This window comes from Ctenocephalides felis, unplaced genomic scaffold, assembly GCF_003426905.1.
Source record: "Ctenocephalides felis isolate EL2017-DRISC unplaced genomic scaffold, ASM342690v1 CF-g0.4_SCAFFOLD_01886, whole genome shotgun sequence".
Taxonomy (NCBI): domain Eukaryota; kingdom Metazoa; phylum Arthropoda; class Insecta; order Siphonaptera; family Pulicidae; genus Ctenocephalides; species Ctenocephalides felis.
The window spans coordinates 21,325,611-21,351,792 of NW_020538040.1; the positions used below are offsets into that span (position 1 = coordinate 21,325,611).

Below are 26,182 nucleotides of genomic sequence, written 5' to 3' on the forward strand. Positions count from 1 at the left end.
TAGATTATCCATGTATTGTTGACGATATATTAAATACAAAAATATATATTAAATATCTAATAATTTAAAAAGAAAAAAGAAAGCTTAAATGTAAATAGTAAATATGAATAAGAAAAATAGTAAAAAGATATTTTCTGGGTTGATTATCTTATTATCCATAACTAAGTCCATTTTTCGGTTGTATATTGTTGTATATTGTTGTATATTGTAATGTGTAACAATATATTAAATGTTAGAAAAATTAAAATAAAGATAGCACAAACAAAAATATTATAGTAATATGGTATGGATATTTTCTCGGTTAATTATCTTGTTATTCATAACACAGGCCAACAATGAAAATAGTGCAAACGATTTTAATGCTGTTTTTAAGTAAATTTGGGGCGCTGATTTCAAAAATGACATAGGTTTATTTTCTATGAGCTTTAGTTTTCAAGATATGATATATAAGGAATGAAAGTACAAAATAGTAATACAATTCAAAATGTTATTTTAATGAGATATGCTTACTCGTACATACAAACTTACAAGACCCATTCGGCCTTAGTTGGGACATTAGTTGACACTGTAAAAAGTTCTTTTCTGTGACGACCTAGAATGGACCTGGTTTCGGCAACTTGTTTCCAAGTTCCAAACTAGAGCTGATACAAAAAAATGGTTTGCAGATTTGAAATCAGCGCAAAAAATACTATAGGAATCAGCTCTAACATTTGACGCACCAAACAAAAAAAAATTGTTTGTAGGCCTGTGTAATTAAATACATCAATGTTTCGTTTCCATATGAAAACTAGATCAAATATTACTAGATATGAATTATTATTTTCTATTATCTCTATAAGAATTTTGACTGAATTTACCTTTTGATAAAGAAAAGGATGAGTCAAAGCCAGGAACCTCTCAACAGCCATAACAATCGCAATGCATCCCGCCACCAATCCAAACATTCTCCAAATGACCCTAAGGACGCAGAAGCTGTACTTTCCTCCAAAACCTTGAGGAACATACAATTCCAGGTTCATCTGCACCAGCATTCCTATCAGAGCCACAAGTCCGTTGCAAGAGAGACATCTCAACATGAAGACATGTTTCCTGTTCCTGGACTTCTTCTCGCAGAGGTAAAGCAGAGCGACAATGTTACCAACGATGCCGATGAGGTAACTGGCTGTCAAAATCAACTGGCAAATAACCGAAATATGTCGAAAAGTACGTGTGGGAGTGTCAACTGTATCGGTTGCATTGTATAAAATATCGTTTGTTAGATTTTCCTTGATTCTGTACGCTATGTACGAATCTAAGGAATCCATGTTTACAAATATTTTTTGGACAGTGCCGACCTGCGAGGTTAAGGTCGTTGAACCAGTTTGGTAAGAAAACTTTCACGCACGTTGGGTTACGAGAACATATCGATAGTAAATGAGCGTTTGTTGACAAAAGTGACGGATAACATTTTAGTAATCAAAACACTTATATTTTTAATAGTTGTTGTATTACTTCAAACACTTGATTTGAGATACGAGTTCGTCGGTTTTATTATAATTCGTCGTTTATTATAATGCGACCGCGAGTTGTCAGTTGTGCGTCCAGTCCCGCGGCCCGATATTGACTGATCGGTTTGAAGGACTACGCGCGAAATGAGATCTTCACTGGTTCCGTTCGGCATTATAAACGCACGCGTCCGGCCGTTACGCCGTTACGCCGTTACGCCGTTAAGGGCTCCCAGTTGATTTCGAATTGTCGCGAAGGAATTGCGATTCGCGAAATTTATCGGAAACGTCGCTTGGGACCGGAGACGCTGTGCTGGGCACTTTTAATCATACCTTTGATTAATGCCAAACGGTTTCCGGTTATTTTTAATTAATTGTATATACTTTATCATAAGATACAGGAATAAAAATAACTAGTGGTGTATGGCATCGTGCCTTAAAGCAGCTTTCTGGAACTTCCCGTACCGGAAGTAAATTGAAAATTGAAAATTAAATGTTTTCATGTAGATTATTTTTTCAATTACTGTAAGTTATATATGTTTACAGAAAACTAAATAAACAAAACTTAATCAATCGAATTTCTAATACTAAATAATTAGTTAATTAAAAACTTATAATTTAAAAAACACTAAAAAAATTGAGAAACAAAGTATTGATTTTTTTTCTCTAATTATTATTTTCATATAACTGTAATTGTTAAAATACTTATTAATTAGTTGACTAAAAACTTATAATTTAAAACACTTAAAAATTGTGAAACAAAATTTTAATTTTTTTATTTGATTGTTACTGCTAAAATCCTTAATAATTAGTTAACCAAAAACTTATATTTTAAGAACACTTAAATTGTGAAACAAAATATTTCCTTCATCAAAATACCTAAAAATTTGTAAAAGAAAAAAATTATTTTGTAAAAATATTTAACAATAATAATAAAAAAGATAATGATAATATTATTATTAATAATAATAATTATTACAATAATATAATGCACTTAAATTTGTTGAAATAGCATAAAATAACCTAAAATTTGTTAAATAAAATAATTATATTGTAAAAGTATTGTAAAGCTTATTAAAATACTTATTAAATTTTTAAAAATACTTGCAACAAACAAATTAGTTATATTTAAAAATAATTATAATTAACTAAATATAAATAAGTTTATAGTAAATAAATTAAATAATAAATAAATAAGTAAAAAAATAGCTAATAATTAATTAAATTATATTAAACCTATAAAATATTGACTTAAGCCTTATTATAATATTATTATACCGACGGCTTGTAAAATTAATAAATAAATAAATAAATAAATAAAAGATGAAGGACTTTGTCTATTATGTATAAGAATTATATAAACTGAATTGCAAAGTTAAAATTATTTATTTTGAGTTTATTAGTGAGCTTAAAACTTTAGCTAGAAAAAAAATAAAATTCGATTTATTATCTTCCCGTAGGACAAGTTATAGTAATCGCAAAAAAATCGAAAATGAAAATTTGTATATATCTTTACGTTTCAAAGGTTTCTGAATATTTTGGCATACCTTAGAAAAAAATTGATGTATGTGTGTGTGTGTGTGTGTGTGCGTAGGTGTGTGTGCGGATACAAATTTTTGTCGACGATTTCGGGAACACCGATCAACCGATTTTAATTATTAGAAAAACATTAGATTCGTATTGATAAGGAGACGTGCTGATTAGTTTTTGGCGACGGCAGACCTAGCCGTTCCGAAGATACGTGGCAAAAAGTGCCAAAAACGGTAACTCAGAGAACGGAGCGTTCGATTTTGATCATTCAAAAAGCTTTTTACTTGTATTGACAATATGAAAAACTGATTAAATTTTTGGGAAGGCAGGTATAACGGTTATGGACTCAATAAAAATAAGTTAAAAAAATGTCATTTGGCGGTCAAAAATGTTTATTGGACGTATGTACATCAAATTATCAGATATTTCATAGAGATTTTAATAATGTGTACACATTTTGTGTAAATTTTCTTGGGTTCCATACCAAGATTTTTAATTACGGTACGGAAAGTTCCAGCAATTTGCCTTAAGGCACGATGCCATGCAACCCACTAGTTAATTAATTGTATATACTTTATTATAAATATAATGAAATAAATAAAAGCTAGTGGTGTATGGCATCGTGTCTTAAGGAAAATTGCTGGAACTTCCCGTACCAAATTGAAATTTTAAAAATCTGAGTTATTTATAATTAAAATTAAATTAATTAAATTAAATTAATATTAAAAAAAAAAATTAAATTAATAAAAAATTTGAAATAAAAGAAAAATTCTCAAAAGCAATCGTTTCGTCAACACAAGCAGAAAGTTTTTTGATTTTTTCAAATCAGATGCTTATTTCTCTCAAAAACGGCCATTTTTGCACATTTAGCTCTGTATCTTCAAAATAAGGCTGGACGGCCTTTGTCAAAAACTAATCACCACTCCCCATTATTACAAATCGAATGTCGAAAGAAACGAATGTCGAAAAGAAAGCGAAAACAAAATTCAATATAAGAAAAAAAATTAAAGATTTCTTGTTAACTTTGTTTAAAAAATTATGTTTTTGATATATATATATATATATATATATATATATATACATTGTTATATTATATTCATAAACTTTGTTTAAAGTGTTTTTTTTATATAATTAAGACAATAAAAGACTTTTAAACCATTTTGGTGTTTACACCTTTGTCTTGAAACCTGTCTGTCACATCTATCCTTAGGGTGTGGACGGTTGTGATACCCGCCCTTTTCTTGTATAATTAACTTCCCGTAGGGTAAGTTATAGTAATCGCAAAAAAAATCGAAAATGAAAATTTTAATATATCTTTACGTTTCAGAGGTTTCTGAACATTTTGGCATACCTTAGAAAAAATGGATGTATGTGTGTATGTGGCGGTCAAAAATGTTTATTGGGCATATGTACATTATGAGATATTTTATAGAGATTTTAATAATGTGTACACATTTTGTGTAAATTTTTTTGGATTCATTACCGAGATTTTTAATTACGGTACGGGAAATTCCAGCAATTTGCCTTAAGGCACGATGCCATGCACCCTACTAGTTTAATTTTATAACCATCGTATTTAAGGACAGTATTTCAGTATTTCTAAGTTGACAAATGTCCAAATTGCCACTTAATTTTTTTCTTTCACAGCTAACTGTTAAATTAACAAAATTAATGCTGATCAAAAAAGGTGGCACAACCGTACCCAGTATCCCATAGTCTTAATTAGAAGTTGAGGTAGCAAAATAAAGAATCAATCTGTGAGATGTGAAGCACTAGATACATAACGTCGAGTAGAGATTCTAAACATAACAATAGAGTCATTAAATTCGAAGCTCGTTTCTTAGCAACTCGAGGCTCTCCATACGAGCGCTGAGAATCAAGCTTTGCAAACCGAAACACAAAGATCAAATTACGATAGAGATGAGAATTTACATTCTAGATAAAATTTAGAAAAAAATATAGAAATTTTGCACTATTGTCAATAAAACCCATTATGGACCAAGAGCCAGTGAACCTTTTGAATAACGGTGTTCCTGTATGGTTGAAAATTTTTGTACAGGTGATTCTTAACTTGCTAAGTACGAAAACGACGGTCTGGCAGGTTTTAGCCCTGCACATCATGGTCGTCCAGGCGCTTGAAAGTGTAAAAAACACCCGAAAATTAAACTTGTTCCTGTAAGGTTCAAATTTTTATACGATGTAATTTACTCATCGAGAAGTTTGAAAATCAATCTGCCAGACCATTTCGACCTGCACAAGTACCTGCCAGACGAGTCGGAAAGTGAGCAAAAAATGCCCCAAAATAAACTTTGTCCTGTAAAGCTGAAATTTACATATGTGTTTATCTAAGCAAATCTAAAAAGGTCTGTGCAATGGCCAGACCATTCTGGCTAGCATAAGCCCATGCCAGACGAGGGCAAAAATGCTATGGCGGAAGGGCGAGTAATAGGCGTTGCGTGAAAACTTATTGCATATCTTTAAACCATATTATGAGAAATTGCAAATTATGGTCAAAATAAATTTAATTAGTCACAATAAAATATATATTATCATGATTAATCATCATTATCAGATATATCGCGAATTAATATTTCATCGTCATAAGATTCGGAATTTCTGACTTATCGTCTATAAAAAAAAACAAATTTAAATATATTAATAATATAATAAGATATAAAATATTACAAATTTAAAAATTTTAACATTACCGCCTATGTGTTGATCAGCTTCGTTTGCATCCTCCTCAGCAATACGAAAAGGATGTTGTGATATTATTTCAAAAATTGAAGAAGGAACGGTATCTCCCACAAACCAATTGAAATCAAATATTTTTCCCATCAATATCCAGACAGTATTTTGAGGTTTAAGAATTGTTGGTACTTTTAAATGACTATTTGAAAACTACATCTACTCATACAGCATGTGCTGCCGTTAAAATAGACATTATTTTTTCGAAATATTACCAAATGTTTTTGGTATATTTTTCATTGAATGCAGTAAATAAAATCCATTGAAAACAACAGCATCATACCAAATTGTTTCGTTATCAGTTATGTTTGCTTTTAAGACTTCAATAATTGCTGATTTCGCGGTTTTATAGATAGTTCCATCTGCGTGGCAAAGTGACATTAAAACTATCATAACATAATATCTTTCGAACAGTTTTTGATTTTTTAAAATCGATTCGGTAGTATGAGCTTAAATGTGGACGAAAAGTTCAACACATTTTTCCAAATTACAATGAAATGGCAGATCGTCGCACAAAACTGACAAACGAGATAATCGAGGTACATCAAATGGCTTTTGAATTTCTGAAATGGGTTCAGGCGTTTTTGAGCAAACGTCGATACAAGGTCTAATTTTGACAAATGCCAAAAAAAAGCGATATTAATATTTGCAAATTTTGATGAATTTTTAAATCGGTCCAGCCGTTTTTGAGAAAACGTCGATTTACTTACGGAAAAAAATCTGTTCACACATACATACCCTTTTTCCAAATTTGGTCTCATTCGACTCAGAATGGCTTGTAATGTTGAAAACATAAAATTAGTCGGATTTTTTTATGAAAACATAAACTTCTCTTTCGGAAAGTTAACAGTTTATACAAAAAGTGCATTGCACAAAGAATTGACTATTTTATTTATTTATAACATTTATAATAAAAAATATTTTAGTAAAAACAGTTTATGCAGAACCCTAAAAAATTGCGTTGCTTTGCATATTTTACTAGATTTTTCAACAATAAGAGAATTCTCATAAAGAGCAGTCTGTGTGTTCCTCAAAGCATATGGTCTTAGTATGTCGTCCTGAGAAACTTCTTAGTAACCACTAACATCAAACAAGTAGAATATGGAAATATAAAAAATATCAATATCTGATAAAAACACATGTTTAGTCTGTAAAGAGTTAGTGCTGTTCCATTGGTACTAGGTAAATTTTCTTAACTTTTACTATTATAAATGCTGGTCTACCTACATACAAATACATTCCTGAAAATAATCTAAAATAAGAACTACTCTCAAAATAAACTGGTCTCATCCAGTCTTGTTAAACGCAGTGCGTATCGTCATCTTGTGTCTGGCATATTTAGTTAATTTATTAAATAAAAGCTGATATTTTTTGGTATGTACAAATAAATCATTTCTTTAATATTGTTTAAATAATAAGGAGCAACTGAAAATCAATGCCGGTGTTGGAGCGCATGTGTTCAGATACAATTTATATCAAAGTGAATTTGTGGAAGTAAAGTACTTGCGAATATTAAGTTATGTAAACTATTTATATTAGTTTTATTGTATTCTTGTAATTGTAGAGTGTACTTTTTATACTACGATTTGTTATTTAGTTGTTGTGCACTTCGATTTTTCTCTATTTTTATTCGCGCGCGTGCTGCCATCTCTTACGAGGGAGCGCCAAATCGAAACGTCATTATTTACAAACAAATCACTCAACGCCGAGTGACAGTTAACAATTAACGATGATTAAAATTTAAAGTAAATTATTCAAAGCAATAGCACGGAAGAATCATTTTATCTACAATTTTTATGACCGATCACTCTCTTATTTGGCCTTTTATTTTTACAGCTTTTTTTTTAATTAACCCTATTTTTTAAGATAGTGCATGGTAAATACTTTGACTACTATGACTGAGGTAATCAAAGACAATGGCACTACTAGAAAAAATCGTGACGACAAAGGACGCAAAAAGGATGAAAAATCTTTAGATCTAATATTGAAAAGCTTAAACAACCTTCAAACTCCTGAAGAAAAATTTGAAGCCATGTGCAAAAAATATGCAGAAATTCAAGAAGAAAATAGGAAATTGACCACAAACGCTAAACAACTTGATAAAAAATGCATAGTGTCGCAGAAAGAAAAGGAACAATTACAGGTAGAATTCAACAAGACTGTTTTAACGAAAAGCAAATTAGAAAGTTTGTGCAGAGAGCTGCAAAGACAAAATAAAGCTATTAAGGATGAAAGCCTGCTGAAAATTAGAGAAGAAGAAGAGCGAAGAAAAGAGACGCAGGCTAAATTCCAGGCGACTCTGGCAGAAATAACAACTTTGATGCAGCAGAATAATGACAAAAGCAATAAACTGAGAGACGACAATATAGATATGACTAAAAAGTTTCAAACAATTGTTGAACAATACGAGGTTCGAGAACAACAGGTAAATATAATATGCTGAATTCTGTTTCATGTTTCAAACTGAACAGGGTAGAGCATATATTGTCTAACAATCTTGTAAATGTAGATTATCTGATTATTTATAATTTGTTAAAATCATGTGAAAATATTTTAGCAATTTCTACACACTTCTCATTAAAGGGGTATTCTAGTGTAATTTAAGTTCATTTTTAAATCATCATAAAAAAAACTACATTTTGCGAATAATGGTTGTATAAATTTAAGGTAAAGTGGTATAAATATGCTTTATATAATAAATTTTTAGTTATAATATGAAGAATACATATTATTAAATCACTTAACGTTTTATACCCATATACTTTAATAAATATCCAGAAATTTGATATAAATTAAGATGGTATTCTAATGCAAAGGCATGAATTTTAGGTCATTTTTAAATCATTATAAAAAAGGCAATCATTTTTAATACTATCATCTTTTTTATAGTTTTTTTATCAACATTACGAGAGCACATAGAAGAGTTAAAACAATAAAGTTGATAATTTTAAAATTTAGAAGTGCTTGAAGTGAGGGGTTTCAAAAAGTTGACACATGATCCAAAATAAAAACAATAACTAGTGAGGTGCATGGCATCGTGCCTTAAGGCAAATTGCTGGAACTTCCCGTACCATAATTAAAAATCTTGGTACGGAACCCAAAAAAGTTTACACAAAATGTGTACACATTATTAAAATCTCTATACAATATCTGATAATTTGATGTACCAATAATCATTTTTAACCGCCAAATGACATCTTTTAACTTATTTTTATTGAGAGTCCATAACCGCCAGACCTGCCTTTACAAAAATTTCACCAGTTGTTCATTTCATCAATACAAGTAAAATGTTTTTTGAATTATTAAAATCGGACGCTCCGTTCTCTTAAAAACTGAGTTACGGTTTTTGGCACTTTTTGCCCCGTATCTTCGGAACGACTAGACCTGTCTTTGCAAAAAACTAATGAGAACGTCTCCTTATCAATACAAATCGAATGTTTTTTGAATTATTCAAATCGGTTGATCGGTGTTCCCGAAATCGTCGACAAAAATTTGTATCCGCACACACACATACATCCATTTTTTCTAAGGTATGCTAAAATGTTGAGAAACCTCTGAAACGTAAAGGTACATAAAAAAATTATTTTCGATTTTTTTGCGATTAATATAACATACCCTACGAAAAGTTAAATATTATTAATCTAGAATGATGTCGCTATGGTATATACTAGAATTTAGTTATATACTAAAAAATTATTGACAAAATGGTGACTGTTTGAAAAAAAGAATCAATTTCTTAACACTTCTTGGAGTTAAACTTTTTTAAAACTAGTAAAAATTAAAATTCAGAGATGAGGCTAGTATATGCTAGAGAGAAGTCTATAAAGAAGATTCTCCAATTTCAAGTAAATTGGTTTAGTAGAACTCGAGAAATCGTGGGCGTCATATTGAAAAAGATAGTTTTGAGAAAAACGCATTTAAAGTTTTGCAAAAGGAAGGGTACAGAAGAGAATTATCATGGTCTGAATGATGTCATGAATAGCTGTATCTCGAAAATTAAATTTTAAAAAATCTTCTCATACACCTTGTTATACTTTGAAAATTTGGAAAAAGAGAAAAACTATTTTTTTGAATTTCTACGCTAGAAAACCCCCTTAAAATACTATTATCTTATTATTTTCCATTACTCCTAGGTAGAAAAAATGGCAAAGCAAATGGATCTTCAAAATAAATTAGCAGAGGCAAAACTAGCAAAGGCACAGACTGAAGCTTTGGCTGATAAAGAACTGTTCATGCAAGAAAAACAACAGCTTCTTATTGAATTAAAAGCATATCAGGGTAAACTTAAAGAAAAGGAGGTTCTAGAAACTGCTCTAAGGGCTCAAATAGCTATGTACACCGATAAATATGATGAATTTCAAAATTCACTCCAGAGAAGCAATCAAGTGTTTGGGGGATTCAAAACCGAGATGGATAAGGTATTGCAAATTTATATACTTTTATAAATTATATGATAGTATTGATATAATGAATATCATCAAACCGTCATTGGGCCATACATTATTTTTATAAATGTGATTTTGTGTGAAGATTTATTTTATATATATTTTTTTATTTATTAAATTTATTTATTTATATAGTGATCTATTAATATAGTTTATATAGTGAACTCTTTTATTAAAATAGTGTATCTAAGAAATTTGAAATTAAAACAAATTTTACTTACTTTTTGTCCAGATGTCTAAGAAGATTGTGAAACTGGAAAAGGAAACTCTGTCTTGGAAACTTCGATGGGAAAACAGTCAAACTGCTCTTTTAAATATGGCTTCAGAAAAGCAGAAACAGGTCAATGACTTGAGCCTTGCACAACGTCAATTGAGACAGCTTCAGAAGTTGTGTCGGACACTACAGGTGATTATTAATGATGGTTAAATAGTGCTATTAAATCAATTCAAAATCATAATTTTACTCATTCATATATTATAGAATGATTCATAACTTATTTAATGTACATTATTTAAATTCATTCAGGCTGAAAGATCTGCATATCTAGCTACTTTGAAAGCTAAAGGAATTGAGCGCCCTATTGTTCCTGAAGTTGAAGCGGAACCTCTTGTTGAGATAAAATCTGAAGATAAAAAGTTGGACCAAATGGCTTTAAATTGCATGGAACTTAAACAGAATTTAGCAGAGCTTCAGGGTCAGCTGAGTTCCATCACATCTGCAAACAAAACTCCAGACAAGAAGCAAGAGAAGAGAAATAAAAAAAAGAAAAACACAGAAGACCCAAATAAATTAAACTTAAATAGCGAAGACAATTGTAAAGTTGACGATAAGACTCCAGAATCTAGTTCTACAATTCCTCAAATTGAGAGTAACGAACAACATGAAAAGGAAAATGAGGCATGTATAGACAATAAAGCAGTAGCTGCTGATGTTTCAACAGAAGGTTGTGAGAAGGATATCATTTCTCCTGGCGAAGAAATAAATTCAATAGATAAATCTAATAGCGTTTTATAAAAAAAATTATAGGGCAGTTATGAAACTTCTGTAGCATGTTTATTTATACTTGTTAATTTTGAATTATGTTTTTAGTTAAATACATGCAATTTACACTTTTGAATTTGTTTTTCTATCTGAAAGTTTAATATAATAGAAAAACATTGGGAAAAATTTTAAATACTTAACTAATTGTTTCTAAAAATTGTCATCTGCTAGTTTCTGGAAATAATTTAATTTAGAATAAAGTTACTTACCTGACTACTTATCAACAATTTGTAATTGAAGAATTTAGAGATGAATGTTTTTTTTAACACTTGTACTTGATAAAAAAAACTGTCACAAAAATAAATATATTTAAGTATACTTAAATAGATATTCCAAACAAACTGAAGTTGAAGATTTTGAAAAATCACCATGAAGTAAGCAGCATTTTACCTTAAGGCAAGTTGTATGAAGTTCCTGATATAAGTAGTGGGATATTCTGATCTAGAGGCATAATATTTATTTGATTTTTGAAGAGAAACTATAATTTTGCTATATATTTTTTTACAAACTATTTTGAGAATCAAGATCAAAAATTAAAATAGTCATAAAGTTCTAATTTTAGAAGGTAATGAAGTCAGGTGTCTCAAAAAATTTAACACCTGACCATACCTGATTTCAGCTGAATCTGAATATATATATATATATATATATATATATATATATATATATATATATATATATATAGAGCTTTGAACAAAGAATCCAAAAAGTAATAAAAACAAGTTTTTCAAAAACCATTTTTTTATTTACTTACTGTCGACGTTTCGGAAATAGGTACGTTCCATCTTCAGGACATCTGTCAAGAAACATGATCTTGATAAGATTTAAGAAAACAATATGTTTAAGACAAGCAGAAGATGGTGAATTTTTTTTTATATAAAATGAATAAAATGTGGAAAAGACTATGTACAGAAATATGACAATATAATCAAAATAAAAATGATAATTCAGTGGATTATATAACAAAATATTAGAAATGATTTAAAGTTAGAGTTTTAAAAAAAGGTTACGAGAAAAACAGAATCAATTACCTGTATGATTGATTATAGACTAACACTTTTTCACTAAAAATTTTGATTTTATTCCTGTTTTTTGACACATGTCCTGAAGATGAAATATACCTAGTTCCAAAACGTCAACAGTAAATAAATAAATGTTTTTTTTAAACTTTTTTGCTTTTTATTACTTTCTGGATTCTTTGTCTCGAAGCTCTACAAAATATTTTTAAATCCCTCCCTCTCTCTATAATTAAAAAATCCATCTGCTTTTCTTAAACATATTGTTTGCTTAAATCTTGTTTTAGATCAAGTTTCTTGACAGATGTCCTGAAGATGGAACGTATCTAGTTCCAAAACGTCGACAGTAAATAAATAAAAAAAATAGTTTATTAAAAAACTTTTTTTGTTTTTTATCAATTTTTGGATTCTTGTTCGAAACTCTATAAAAAAAAAATATATATATATATATATATTATATATATCATTGTCAATATCTAAAATAATTTGAGTTTTGAAAAATCTTGATTACATTCTGAAATAGTTAAACTTCCACAATATCAAAAATAAGAAAACAATCCAAATGATTCCCGATTGATTGCTTTTAAATTTATAATACCCATAATTGTATTAACTAAAGTGTACAAAAATGAGCTTATATGCCTTAAAAGGGCAGCTCACTATTCCAAACTTAATATTTTATAATTCAACCACTTTTCATAGAAATGTAATATTCAAGGATTTGTAGTTAGATTAAGAACCATATTGAAATGTTAAAATTCATTAAAATCTTCAAAAAAAAATTTTTGAATAATAAAACATTTTGTTGTAACATTATGGAGCTTATATACCTAAAAATAGACTAAGATCTATTGTAAAAAAATTCTTGTTCTCTGATGTATATCAAAATGCTTTATTAAAAGCTTAATTATTAACAATATATAAAACAATCATAAAAATTAAAAAACAATCAACAACAAAACAGCACAATTATCTTCTTGAAGCCATTGCTGATTGCTTATTTCGATAGGAATATATTAAGCCTTTTTTTTGTCTTTTGATTTGACCCTTAAATAAAGTATTTTCTTTAAAATTAGCCAAATCACTCGCAGCGGCATTTATGTTCTTTAAGTAGGTGCTCGAGCTTTCAATTTTAAAGACTGTCGTGCAGCCGACATTAGATGCTTCAATGGTTTTAGAATTAACTTTCTTAACTTGGAAGCCACAATCATGAGGCAAGTCAGAGTTAAGTTTCCTTTTGTTGTTAACTGGTGAAACTTGGAAACTCGTTGTGGCATTACAAACATCTGTCTTCATAGAAGATTTTGAATTCTTTTTGGTTTTATGAAGTGTGGTATTACTTATTTCATTCAGCATGTTCTTGGAAACGTGTTTGCTTTCTTTAACCTAAAATATAGATACAGATTCACAATAATAAAAAAAGTCCTACATAGAATAAAATAGTAATAAACTTGAAATTGCTGATTGTGAATAGTTTGTTTTGCTGTAACTATTGTAGAACTATCATTTTAATATAACAGATAATAAAAAAAATTAAAAGAATTATGCATATCAATATTTAAGTGTTATCCAAACATTTAGATAAAACTATAGAAAAAGGTTGTACAATTCAAAAAGATTTTACAATAATTTAAAAAAAAAACATAAGGGTGGTGGTTTTCATATTACCTTTTTATCCTTCATTGTAGGGGCAGCAGTTTTTGAATTCTTCTTATTTTCAGTCTAAAAAGAAAAACAAGGATTCAACACATTTGCATTTGATTCAAATATTTTGATGACGTATGCTATAACAAAATAAACATTTTTCTGTTACTGAATTCTATATTCTGAGCTGCTAAAATAGTACTCTCAATGAGTATATATTTTTATGTTTATTATTATTGCAAGAGATTGAACTAATTAATCATTTGTGTATACTTTCTAAGTAATGACAAAACCAAGTTTTTACTCCGTCTAATCTACACATAGTTAAAACTAATTAAATCTTTTCCATACCTTTATTTCTTTTGTGGATGCTTTAACTTTCATTTTCTCAGTCAGTTCATTCTGTACACAACTTTGAGGTTCACTGGATTTTTCATTTGTCCTCTTTTGTTTCTTTGGGTTACTACAGGACTGGTTTGGTATATGTAATTCAGTCTCTTCATTTAGTTCTTCCAGAGTAGCTTCAGGAAGACGTTTCAATTTCTTGTCACTTGGTTTCTGAAAATTATATATAGATATATCACAGAAAAAGTAATTAGAGAAGAGAAAGATATTTCATTATTATATTTTCAAAGAACCTTTTGTTTCTTTGTCTGGTTATCACTTTCTCTGCGAATGCGTTTCTTCTCATTTTCTTTACTCAGTATTTGCTCACAAGTAGCTTGAATTTTAGATATGTCTATTTTGTTGGGATCTACCATACCTAAATAGATGCATTTACCAATTTATATAAGCAACAACAAAACATATAAAGTATAAAACGAATATGGTATTTAATAATAATATGTTATTGTGGATGGTAACTAAAAATAGGTGCAAAAAACATGAAACTTTAAAAAAACAAAAATACTTACTACTTTTAGATTTCTTTTGATCAGCAGGTTTGTTAACATTAGATCGTACAGGATTTTTAACCATAACCTGAGATACACTTTCAATTGTTTCTGCTGTTTCAGATGATTTGGACTGTTGATCTTCAACTGACTCTGCTGGTTCTGTAACTTCAGCTGATTCTGATCTTTTAACTTCAGCTGAATCCAATGGTCCTGTAACTTCAGCTGAATCCGATGGTCCTGTAACTTCAGCTGAATCCGATGGTCCTGAAACTTCAGCTGATTCCGATGGTCCTGAAACTTCAGCTGATTCCGATGGTCCTGAAACTTCAGCTGATTCCGATGGTCCTGTAACTTCAGCTGATTCCGACGGTCCTGTAACTTCAGCTGAATCCGATAGTCCTGTAACTTCAGCCGATTCTGATGGTCCTGTTACTTCAGCTGATTTTGATGGTTCTGTAATTTCAGCCGATTCTGATAGTTCTGTAATTTCAGCCAATTCTGCTGGTTTTGTAACTTCAACATCAGTATCCGCACAGTTCTTTTCAGATTGTTCTGTACTTTCTTGAGAAGTAGCAGATTCTAAAAAAATGTGTAAGAAAATCAATTTAATAAAATGAGAAAAAAATATCAAAAAACATGTTAAAAACAAAACTCATGATATGGGTAAAATAAATACCTTGGCTTTCAGTTTCTCCGTGTTGAGAAATAAGATTCTTTAGCACCTCTGTATATTTACATTGAATTTCTTCATCGACACTGTCATCATCAGAAATGACATCAATACATTCATCGACCTCACCACATTCATTCTGTATCTTATTGTCAGCTTCACCATCATTATTTTCCTCATTCTTACCTTCCGCATCACTAGAAGAATTTAATACAAATGATTTCCTTTTCTTCTGCTTTTCTTTCTTATTATATTTCTCTTTAGACTTCTGGCTTTGTGACAAGTCACTCAGACCACTGCTGGATCTAGAATCTAAGTCATCAGAAGCACCTTCCAGAAGTTCTTCATCCTCTGACCTGCTTTCTACACAGAATGAATCATGTTCATAATCATCAGGTTCGTTATCTTCTTCATCAGAAGAATGTAAAGACTCTCCACGATCAACTATTTCATTTTCCTCTATTTCAGCTCTTTCATTTTCATCCATGGAATCATGTGACTGATAATCTTCACCTACATCTTTGGCTTCGTTATTAACAAAACCACTGCTATCTGAGTCGGAGTTCAAATTCAAATACTCTTTTCCATTATCAGATTCTGCATCTGATCCATCAGATAGCAATAAAGTGACTTTGTCAGATGTGTTGTCACCATTAGAATTCTTGCCCTTTTCCACAAGATCAGGAGACTTACGTTCTTCGTCAATATCAGATGTATTAACACTTGGATTTTTTGACTTTGATATTGAGCCAGATTTAGATGAACTAATAGATAAGATAGAGCTTTGTATGGAAATGGGTGTTTTTAATACAGGCTCATCATTATCATCCCTCAAAGGAGTTTTTTCATTCGAAATCATCTCATCAGCATTTTCTTGATCAGATTCATCTGATATAAGAAGTACTTGAGCAGACTTTGGGGTACTGCATTTACTTGAATCAGTGCTAATTATATTTATAGAAGAAGCATCATCAGATTTAACAACATGTTCTGGTAGAGCGGAAATTGTTTCATGTTTCTCTAAGGACTTGTTGATATTAGTTTCATCATTTACAATTTTTGTACTTATCTCATTAACATTTTCTAAATTAGCGGCATTACCTTGCTTTGATAAATTATCCACTAAATTTGTTTGATTACGCTCTTCATTTACAGATTTGGCGATAGTATCATTTTCATGAGTTTCAGAGTTAACATTTTCTAAATTAGCGGCATTATCTTGATTTAATAAATTATCCACTAAATTTGTTTGATTACACTCTTCATTTAAAGGATTGGCGGTAGTTTCATTTTCATGACTTTCAGAGTTATCAACAGCTAATTTCTTACTTGGAGAAACATTATCAAATTCCATCCTTGAGGTTTCTTCTTCATGAACAACTTCTGCACTAGATTCAGTAGTAACAGTCTCTAAATCAGTTTTTTCAGATTTGTGAGCATCATTATCGATGTAGGATATGCTATCCTTAACACTAGATTTTAGTGATTCATTATCACTAATTTGGTTTGTTATCTCCTTATAATCAACAGCTTCTAATTTCTTCATTTTTGGAGTTGAACAAGCAATTAGTGAAGTTTGTTTCACTTCTAATGGACCACCACTATCAATTTTTTCATATATTTCTATCACTTCCTTTACAGATTTATTAGTTTCTTTATCAAGAACTTCCAAATTTTCTTCATTTTTCATTGATACATCAATTATGATTTGACTTTTATTAGATCTTGTTGTAATGCTTTTGACGCTGACATCATTTGCATCTGATTTATTTATAATTTCAATATTTTCTTTATTACAACTCAAATCGTTTTTCCCATCTAATAATTGGGAAGTTTCATTTTTACTGTTATCAGTAAGAGACCTTTTTACAATATCTGATTTATTTAACAAACCTTTGAAATCTTTGCCTTGTGCTTTGGTGATCACCGAACTATCATCAGGATCAAAAGAATCATCAATAATTAGTTTTGGTGTTTGATCATTAGAATTATGACCAGAAATATTTTCTTTCCTAGCTTCTTCTGCAGAAGAGTTTAAGCTACGTTCAAATTCGGCATATTCTGCTTCATCTTTTATTTTTTGTGTAGCATCGACAATCACTTCAGCAGTACTCTGGTTTGAATTTTTATCTAAAATATTAAAATATTAAAATTATACATAGATAAAAGTATGCTCTCATAAACAGTGAAATTCTAAATACTAATTCAGGTAATACCTGAAGAATTTGACATCACTGTATCATTTGTCGCTTTCTTTGGTGAGTCAGTATTGATTGTACTTTTATTTGCAACAGTAGATGCATTTAATTTTGATCTTGATCTGGTGGAAATATTAAAATCATTTTTTAGTTCAGCGGTTTTATCAGCATCTTCTGTAGCACTCGAATCACTTCTTGGACTACTTTTTACAGAATCTCCTTTATCTACATTGAAATGAAATAAAATAAACAATTGAGGTTTAGAGCAAAGAATTCACCTTCTATAAACTATATATATATATATATATATATATATAATATATAAATAATGTTTATTTTTGAATCAGCATATTTCCATGTAATAAAAGAGGAAAGTATTGAAGTGACTATTTTGTGATAAATAAAAAAAAAAGAATCTTACCCATAACAACTTGCATTTCATTAGATTCTTCATTCACAGAAATACTAAGTGCACTTTTATTCTTTGAATCAGATACATTCAATTTAGATTTTGATCTGGTCGATATATTTCCTACATTGGGGCTTCCTTCACTATTAATTGTATCAGTATCTTTTGTACTAATACTTGTATCTTTCTGAGAAGCATTAGATGCATTTAACTTGGATTTAGATCTTGTAGAAATATTACATTCCTCAGAAGGTTTACTATCAGCTAATTTATTGATTTCCTTTATTTGCGAATCATTTAGACTCCTTCTAGATCGTGTAGATATGTTTAGTTCTTTACCAGAACTAGCTGATGAATCTAAATCAATTTTTTTCAAATCCGAAGAAACTGAATCTTTAGTTAGATCATCTGCACTAGTGGATATCCTCAATTTGGTTTTAGAACGTGTAGATACATTAGAGCTGTCAGAAGAATAGGATGTATTTGAAACTTGTTGGGTATTCGTTTCTTCTTCAACAAGATTATCTTTATTAGTAACTGTTTTTATCATATCTTGGTCAGTTGTATCAACTTCCATAGGTTCTGGAATATAATCATTTGAAGATAATGGTTTATCAGGAGAAGATTTATCAACATCAGATTTTTTGTCCTCATCTTGAACACCTGCTTTCTCTATATGATCTGTAAATACTTCATCAGATTCTTTATCAACTTCTTTTTCAGTAATTGATTCTTTTACATCCGATTGGTTGCCCAAAGTTAACTTACTTTCAGAATTCTCTAACGTTTCTTTCATCACAGAATCTGTTACTGAAGTACTAGGTGTTACAGCAAACTGATCAACAACACTCATACCTGGTTTATTATTAATATCATCTTTCATTGCTAAAATATTGATGTCTTCCTCTTCTTGTATAACTTCCACAATTGGGAGAGTTGATACAGATTGTGGTCTTTGTTCATCTAAGTCAATACTTAGTCGGCGAGAACGACGCCTTTCAGTTGATATAGGTGTTGAGGGTCTGCTTCCAGGCTCTTCTAAATTTAAGTCAGTACTTAATCTTCGGGATTTACGAGTGCTAACTGCTTTCGCTGTAAAAAATTAAAAATGTAGCATAACTGATATATGATAAAACAAATATAAATAAAGCTTCTAAATTGTTAATTATTAATGAAAACACTATATACTCTAGATTGTAAACAAGGAACATTTATTTATGTGTCTAATTGCAGTATTTAATAAAGAAAACAACATACAAACAGAAAATTATGTGAAAAAAACGAAAATTGTATTTGAAGTTCATAATGAAAAACTGTATGTCAGAGTAAATAAACTAGTCGTTCATAATGTTTAATCGATAGCTGTTGGTACTTAGTACTTTCATGTTTCAAGGTCTCTATATGGTTGTTTATACAAGAATAAATAAACAAATCTTACGTTTAGTTTCTGCAATAGACGGCAACCCCGTAACTCTTGAAGCCCTCGCTTTTTTGCCAGGAGTCCCTGCAGCTGGAGGCGATATTGAATCAGTACTCAGCCGCCTGGCAAGCGACCTCGTAGTTCCTGTTATAAAAGGCAATGTAATGTAAGAATATGTCTTAATAATAATGTCCAGATAGTTATTGCATGAAATTCACTTACTTCTCGTTGTTCCTTCTTCAGACATATTACAAAATAAAAGATTATCGTTAGAATCTGTATTAAATAAAAATAGTTAAATTATTTGACCCTGCAAATGTAAGATTGAATTAAAAATTAAGATCCGACAGAAGCCACTAACGAACTTATCAAAAATGTGTTTTTTGGTTAGGAGTAGCATGCAAACCTTGCGAATCTGTAAACCGAATACCAACTGTTGAATACGCAGTTGCAGTACCAACATCAAGGAAAGGGCGGCCGATTCAAATTCAAATATTTCAGATGCAGTTTCGATTATAGTAAATTAGAAAATAACTATTAATTATTATTTATATTTCACAATATAATTCCGTTTGATTAAAAGTTGATTTACAATTTTCATTTATCATTTGTTTAGTGCTGTTACATAATAGGGTTTATTTAATTAATATTTAATTTGTTAATAAATTAATTAAACGGTAAAATGCATTAATATTTAAAATAATGAGATAAAAAAACAAAGTATAAATCTGTAATCAGTTATTGAATACTACAATTTTTAAAGAGTGCAATAAATTTAATTTTATTCACTATCTATAGAAATATATTATATGAAAGAGATGTTCAATGAAATATAATAACACATATTTGTTATTTATTACAACTAAAATCATTTATTATTAATAAAATTGTGTAAACAAAATAAATTAACTAGTGGTGCATGGCATTGTGCCTTAAGGCAAATTGCTAGTCCTATTAAAAAGCTTTAACATTTTTTAACAACTGAAAAATTAAGATTACTGAGAATTTTGAAATTTTTGAAAAAATTTGACTTTTTTAAAAAAAAAACAATTTTTGTGTTACATTTTGATTTTTTTTGAAAATTTTAAACTTTTTAGCGTAGCTGTTTTAGAAACAAGTTACAGAACCTACATAAATGTAAACAAAATTTGTACTTATTAAAATTTCTATAAAATGTTCGATAATTTTATGTGCATAAGTCTAATGATCATTTTTGACCGACAAATAGGATTTTTTTTAGTATTTTTTATTGCATCCCTGAAACGTTTCATCAAGACAAATAAAATATTATTTAAAAGAAATAGAAATTTTTAAATATGCAATAATAATCAACATTATTCAATAAATAAAAATATCAATAGTTATTTTATTGAATTATTTATATATAAACAATAAATAATGGGCTCAGCTCATAAGCTGAGTTAAACTACAACTCGATTCAGGAAATAATAGTGTGAGAGATTTTCCATTTCCATTTCACACCGCAGTGCCCTAAATGGATATTTTCAATTGGAAATATATCTTTTATCTATATTTTCAAGTAAAAATGGACATCGCTTCTGCACGATGCTAGATTGCTCAGAGAGGGGTTCGAAATCACGACCCCGTTCACACGAGACACACAATCTTTACAAACAACATGGAATACCCCATTTTATATATAATATATTTTAAGTGCATTTATTATAATTATATATTGTAAACATTATATATAATTATAATTATACATTCGGAACACGTTACTGAGAAATATTAAATGTTATGTTTTAATTTATAGCATAGTATACTGCCATCAACCTGCCAGTTGGTTTACTAAATCTAACTAACTAATGGTGCATGGCATTATGCCTTAAGACAAATTGCTGGAACTTCCCAAAGCAAAAATTAATTTTTTAAAGTATCTTTAAACTTTAAGAAAAAAGATTTTTGAGAATTCTAAAATTTGACTTTTTGAAAAATTTGATTTTTTTACATTTTGAAATTTTTGAACTTTTTTTCAAAGCAATCGCTGCGTTGCAGTCTAATAGATGAACATTGGTACGGAACTCATAGAAATGTAAACAAAATTTGTATTTATTATTAAAATTTCTATAAAATATCTGATGATTTGATTTGCATGTGTCTACTGATTATTTTGACCGCCAAATGGCATTTTCTTTTACTTTTTTTTATTGGATCTTCAAAACCGCTGGACCTGCCTTACCAAAAATTAAACCAGTTCTTCATTTCGTCAAAGCAACTAAAATGTTTTCTGAACCATTCAAATTGGACGCTCCGTTATCTCAAAATCTAAATTACTAGTTTTGTCATTTTTTGCCCCGTATTTCCGAAACGACTTGACCTGTCTTTGCCAAAAACTAAACAGCACTCTATCAATGCGGATCGAATGTTTTTTTTTGAATCATTTAAATCGATTGATTCGTATGCCCGAAATTTGTTTTCGCACACACACACATCAATTTTTTGGTAAGTATGCCAAAATGTTCAAAATGCTTTGAAACATAAAAATATGCAAAAAAATCATTTTTAACTTCCCGTAGGGCAAGTTATAGTAATTGCAAAAAGTCGAAAATGAAAATTTTTATATATCTTTACGTTCCAGAGGTTTCTGAACATTTTGGCATACCTTCCTTATTAGAAATTCTGAACATTTTGGCATACCTTAGAAAAAATGGATGCATGTATGTGTGTGTGCAGATACTGGACGATTTCGGGAAAACGGTTCAACCGATTTCAATTATTCAAAAAACATTCGATTCCCAATAATAAGGAGACGAGCTGCTTAGTTTTTGGCATAGGCAAGTATAGCCGTTTCGAAGATACGGGGCAAAAAGTGCCAAAAACGGCAACTCAGTTTTTAGGAGAACGCAGCGTCCGATTTTAATAATTCAAAAAACATTTTACTTCTATTGACAAGTAGAAGAACTAATTTTGGGAAGGCAGGTCTAGCAGTTTCGAAGATCTAGTAAAAAAAAGTAAAAAAATGCCGTTTTGAGGTCAAAATAAATCATTAGACATATGCACATTAAATTATCAGATATTTTATTGAGATTTCAATACTGTGTATCAATTTTGTTTACATTTCTATGTGTTTCGTAACATCGTTTGTCCGTTAGATGGCGACGCGGCGCTCACGTGATTCGATATTGCGTCTCCATGCAGCTAAAGCAGTGCTTTGAGAAAAAGTTCAAAATTTTCAAAATATTTCATATATTTAAAAATTGTGATTATTTTTTTGAAGAATGTTTGAACTTTCTTTTTTTTCGATCACAAACCATTATTTTATTTTTAAATAAAGTGTATAATTTAAAGTGGATAGTTTGTAGTATTAAATAAGAGTAAAATACTTTTAGTAGTAAACTCATAAATCATGGTTATTGTATATTATATTGTAATATATTGTAATCAAACAGAAATAAACTAAACTAAAAACTAAACTAACTCAAAATATTGCAAACTAAAAAAAAAACATTTTATTCCAAAAAAGAATTTTTTTTCAAAAATTTAAAATTTCTCAAAAATCTAATTTTTTCAAAGTTTAAAACATACTTAATCTTTTTTAAAAACTTAATTTTTCGTACGGGAAGTTCCAGCAATTTACGATACCATACACCACTAGCTAATTTTTTGCGATTTCTATAACATACCCTACGTTAATAAAATAGATTAAATAAATTAGGATTTTATTGAATATAATTTGATATTAATTAAATTGTTAAAACATAAGGTAGAAAACTTAACTTATGTACCGCATCATAGATAAGTAAGCATGTACATGTACAGATGGCTGAGCAACATGAAAAAGTAAAGTAACTTCCGTTCAATCTTCAAGTTGTAACGATTTATTTGAATTGATTGAAATTCAAATTTGTTTAACGTTTATATTTATGAAAAAAGAACGGTTAAATTGAACGGTTGAAATTTTTCAACCTAGTTCGCTTATTGTACCTGCCCCACCACTATATGAGCCGCTGGTCCGGTATATCGCGTGCTCTGGAGGATCCCTCGTCGTTGCCGCGCATTGCTGTCAAAGCACGCGACCTGTACACGCGGTGACAACTATTCTGTGTTCAATCGAAAGTTAACGCGCGTTTAACAAAAGTTTTTAAAAAAATCCAATAAGGATAACTATAAAATAACGTTTTCAGTGATTCAGTTATAAATATTCGTTTGTGCATTTCATATCATTATGGCTAACAACAGAGCTGCAAAATCCGGTTTCGCCGCTGAGGCACAAAGAAAGGTGGGTGGTGGTAAATGAATTATGGTGGTAAATGAATTAGAGGAATTTGTTGGAAAAATTATCAAAATTTTGTTATTTTTTATTACATATTTAGTTTGCGTATGACACGCAAATTAACCATATTGCAAAATCATTAAACTACGTATTCATAACAGATTGAATATTACACTAAAAATATTAAAATTAATTTTATGATTAAAAATCATATGTTTATATATTATAAAATGTGTGCATAAATTCATTATTATTATTTTTTTTATAAATCGAGATGTATCAAATGATATAACATTATTTAACTTAATGTAAATATTCTTTTTTTTAAAACAAATGCATATAAATACTGAAGATAAATTAAAATTTACTTGGAGCATTAATTATATGACGAATATTTTTCTCCAGAAACATGAAAGAATTCCCGGCCGATATTTTTTTTTTTTAACTCGTTTTAATCAGAAATACATTAAAATAAAAATGGATAAACAAAAAATTCCTATTTTATATATAACAAATATTAATTTTTATTTTTTATTTACTATCAATTCCTGGCCTAAAACATATCAATTAATATATAAATAGATAAACAAAAAATCCTATTTTAATTAAAATTATTTTTTTTATATATCAATTTTAATATATCAATTAATATATAAATGTTTTTATTTATTCTCATTATAATGAAAGATTTATTTTTACTATGTTTTGCCAGCCTAAAATATCAATTATTATATGAATTTATAAGTAAAAAATATTTTTTTTATTATAATGAAATATTTATAGTCACCTATAGATATATCAATTAATATATAATTTGATAAACAAAAAATCCTATTTTAATTAGGATGAAGTATTTATTTTTACTATAAATTTCTCGACTAGAGATAAATCAGGTAATATATGAAATCATAAATTGAAAAATACGATTTTAATTATAATTAAATATTTATTTTTACTGTGAATTTCTGACCTACAGATTAATCAGTTAATATATAAATTGTTAAATAATTTTTTTTTATTTTAATTATATTGAAATATTTATTTTTACTGTGAATTTCTGACCGACAAAAACAGTTAATATATAAATTGTTATTTTTTTTTATTTTAATTATATTGAAATATTTACTTTTACTATGAATTCCCTGCCTACAGATATATCAGTTAATATATATAAATTGTTAAATAAAAAAAAATATTTTAATTATATTGAATTATTTATTTTTACTATGAATTTCCTGCCTACAGATATATCAGTTAATATATAAATTGATAAACAAAAAAAACCTATTTTATTTATAATGAAATATTTATTTTTTCTATGATTTTCCTGCCGATATATCAGCAGATATATCAGTTAATATATAAATTGAAAAACAAAAAAAAACTATTTTATTGTATAATGAAATTTTTATTTTTACTATGTATTTCGGCCTATAGACATATCAATTAATATATAAATTGAGAAATTAAAAAGTCCTAATTCAATTATGATGGAATACTTATTTTACTATGAATTCCAACCTATAGACACATCAATTAATATGTAAATTAAAAAATACTATTTTAATTATAATGAAATATTTAATTTTACTACGTATTTTGGCCTATAGATATATCAATTAATATATAAATTGATAAATTAAGAAGTCCTATTTTAATTATATTGAAATATTCATTTTTACTTTACCCAGCCAGCAGATATATCAATTATTATATAAATTGATAATTTTTTTTAATTATAATGAAAAAAAAAATTCACTATGATGTCCAGACCTACAGTTAAATCAATTTTTATATAAATTGATAAACAAAAAAATCCTATTTTTATTATCATGAAATATGATTTCCACTATGAATTCCCGGCCTATAGACACTTCAATTAACGAATAAATTGGTAAATGAAATATCCAATTTTAATTATAAAATATTTAACAAAGTGTGATAAAATAAAACATTATTTTTGCATTCGAAAATCAACATAAATTTTAAAATCCTTAACAATTCGTTTCCGCGGAAGTTGATTTAGTTCCCATTCAAATAAATGTTACCTTTGGGAAAAGCAGGTGTTACAATCGTTACCATCTGCTTGTCTTAACGCGTGCTCGAGAAATGTGAAATCTAGAATTAAAATGGTAGGTACACCCTAAACTAAAAACTTTGACATTTCAATAATTTGGAATGTATTTTACGAAATAATAGCTACATTTCTCAACCAATGTAAAATATAAATTCCATGGGTACATTTTTACAGAGATAACACTGTATATAACCTTGATCTGGTATTTTGTCAGAAATAATCATCAGTAGAGTTGGGATAACTATTTATTTAATTTATCTTTTGTAAAATTTCTTTTTACCTTAATTTACTTTTTTATTTACTATTTTTTAATGTTTAACCTTTGCCAGGGTAAACGTTCAGTTGGTCCTCTTTACCCCACCCACG

The 26,182-nt window shown here is 28.8% G+C and overlaps 3 protein-coding genes across 3 annotated transcripts in view; 1 reads left to right on the forward strand and 2 right to left on the reverse strand.

The window, feature by feature from the left end:
• LOC113377800 (melanopsin) overlaps positions 1-1,599 on the reverse strand; it is a gene marked incomplete at its 3' end in the record, with an annotated part of 42,648 nt that extends 41,049 nt beyond the window's left edge. The window contains exon 1 of the mRNA XM_026618225.1: positions 858-1,599. Coding sequence (XP_026474010.1) covers positions 858-1,304 — 447 coding nt within the window. The remainder of the gene's footprint in view (positions 1-857) is intronic.
• A 5,474-nt stretch (positions 1,600-7,073) lies between these two features.
• Positions 7,074-11,256, forward strand: LOC113377799 (alpha-taxilin-like). Its single transcript, XM_026618224.1, has 5 exons — positions 7,074-7,136; positions 7,629-8,187; positions 9,896-10,180; positions 10,440-10,613; positions 10,734-11,256. Exons 2-5 carry the CDS (start codon positions 7,636-7,638, stop codon positions 11,220-11,222), a joined length of 1,500 nt encoding a protein of 499 aa, XP_026474009.1. The 5' UTR covers positions 7,074-7,136; positions 7,629-7,635; the 3' UTR covers positions 11,223-11,256.
• Positions 11,257-13,140: 1,884 nt separating this feature from the next.
• On the reverse strand, positions 13,141-19,864 carry LOC113374761 (protein slender lobes-like). The gene is made up of 11 exons (XM_026614732.1): positions 19,725-19,864; positions 19,521-19,646; positions 18,095-19,174; positions 17,692-17,898; positions 17,369-17,605; positions 15,482-17,293; positions 14,824-15,384; positions 14,548-14,672; positions 14,261-14,467; positions 13,934-13,987; positions 13,141-13,651 (listed from the first exon to the last, which is right to left on the reverse strand). The coding sequence occupies exons 1-11, from the start codon at positions 19,747-19,749 to the stop codon at positions 13,235-13,237; spliced, it is 4,851 nt and encodes a 1,616-aa protein (XP_026470517.1). The 5' UTR covers positions 19,750-19,864; the 3' UTR covers positions 13,141-13,234.
• Positions 19,865-26,182: the final 6,318 nt, after the last annotated feature.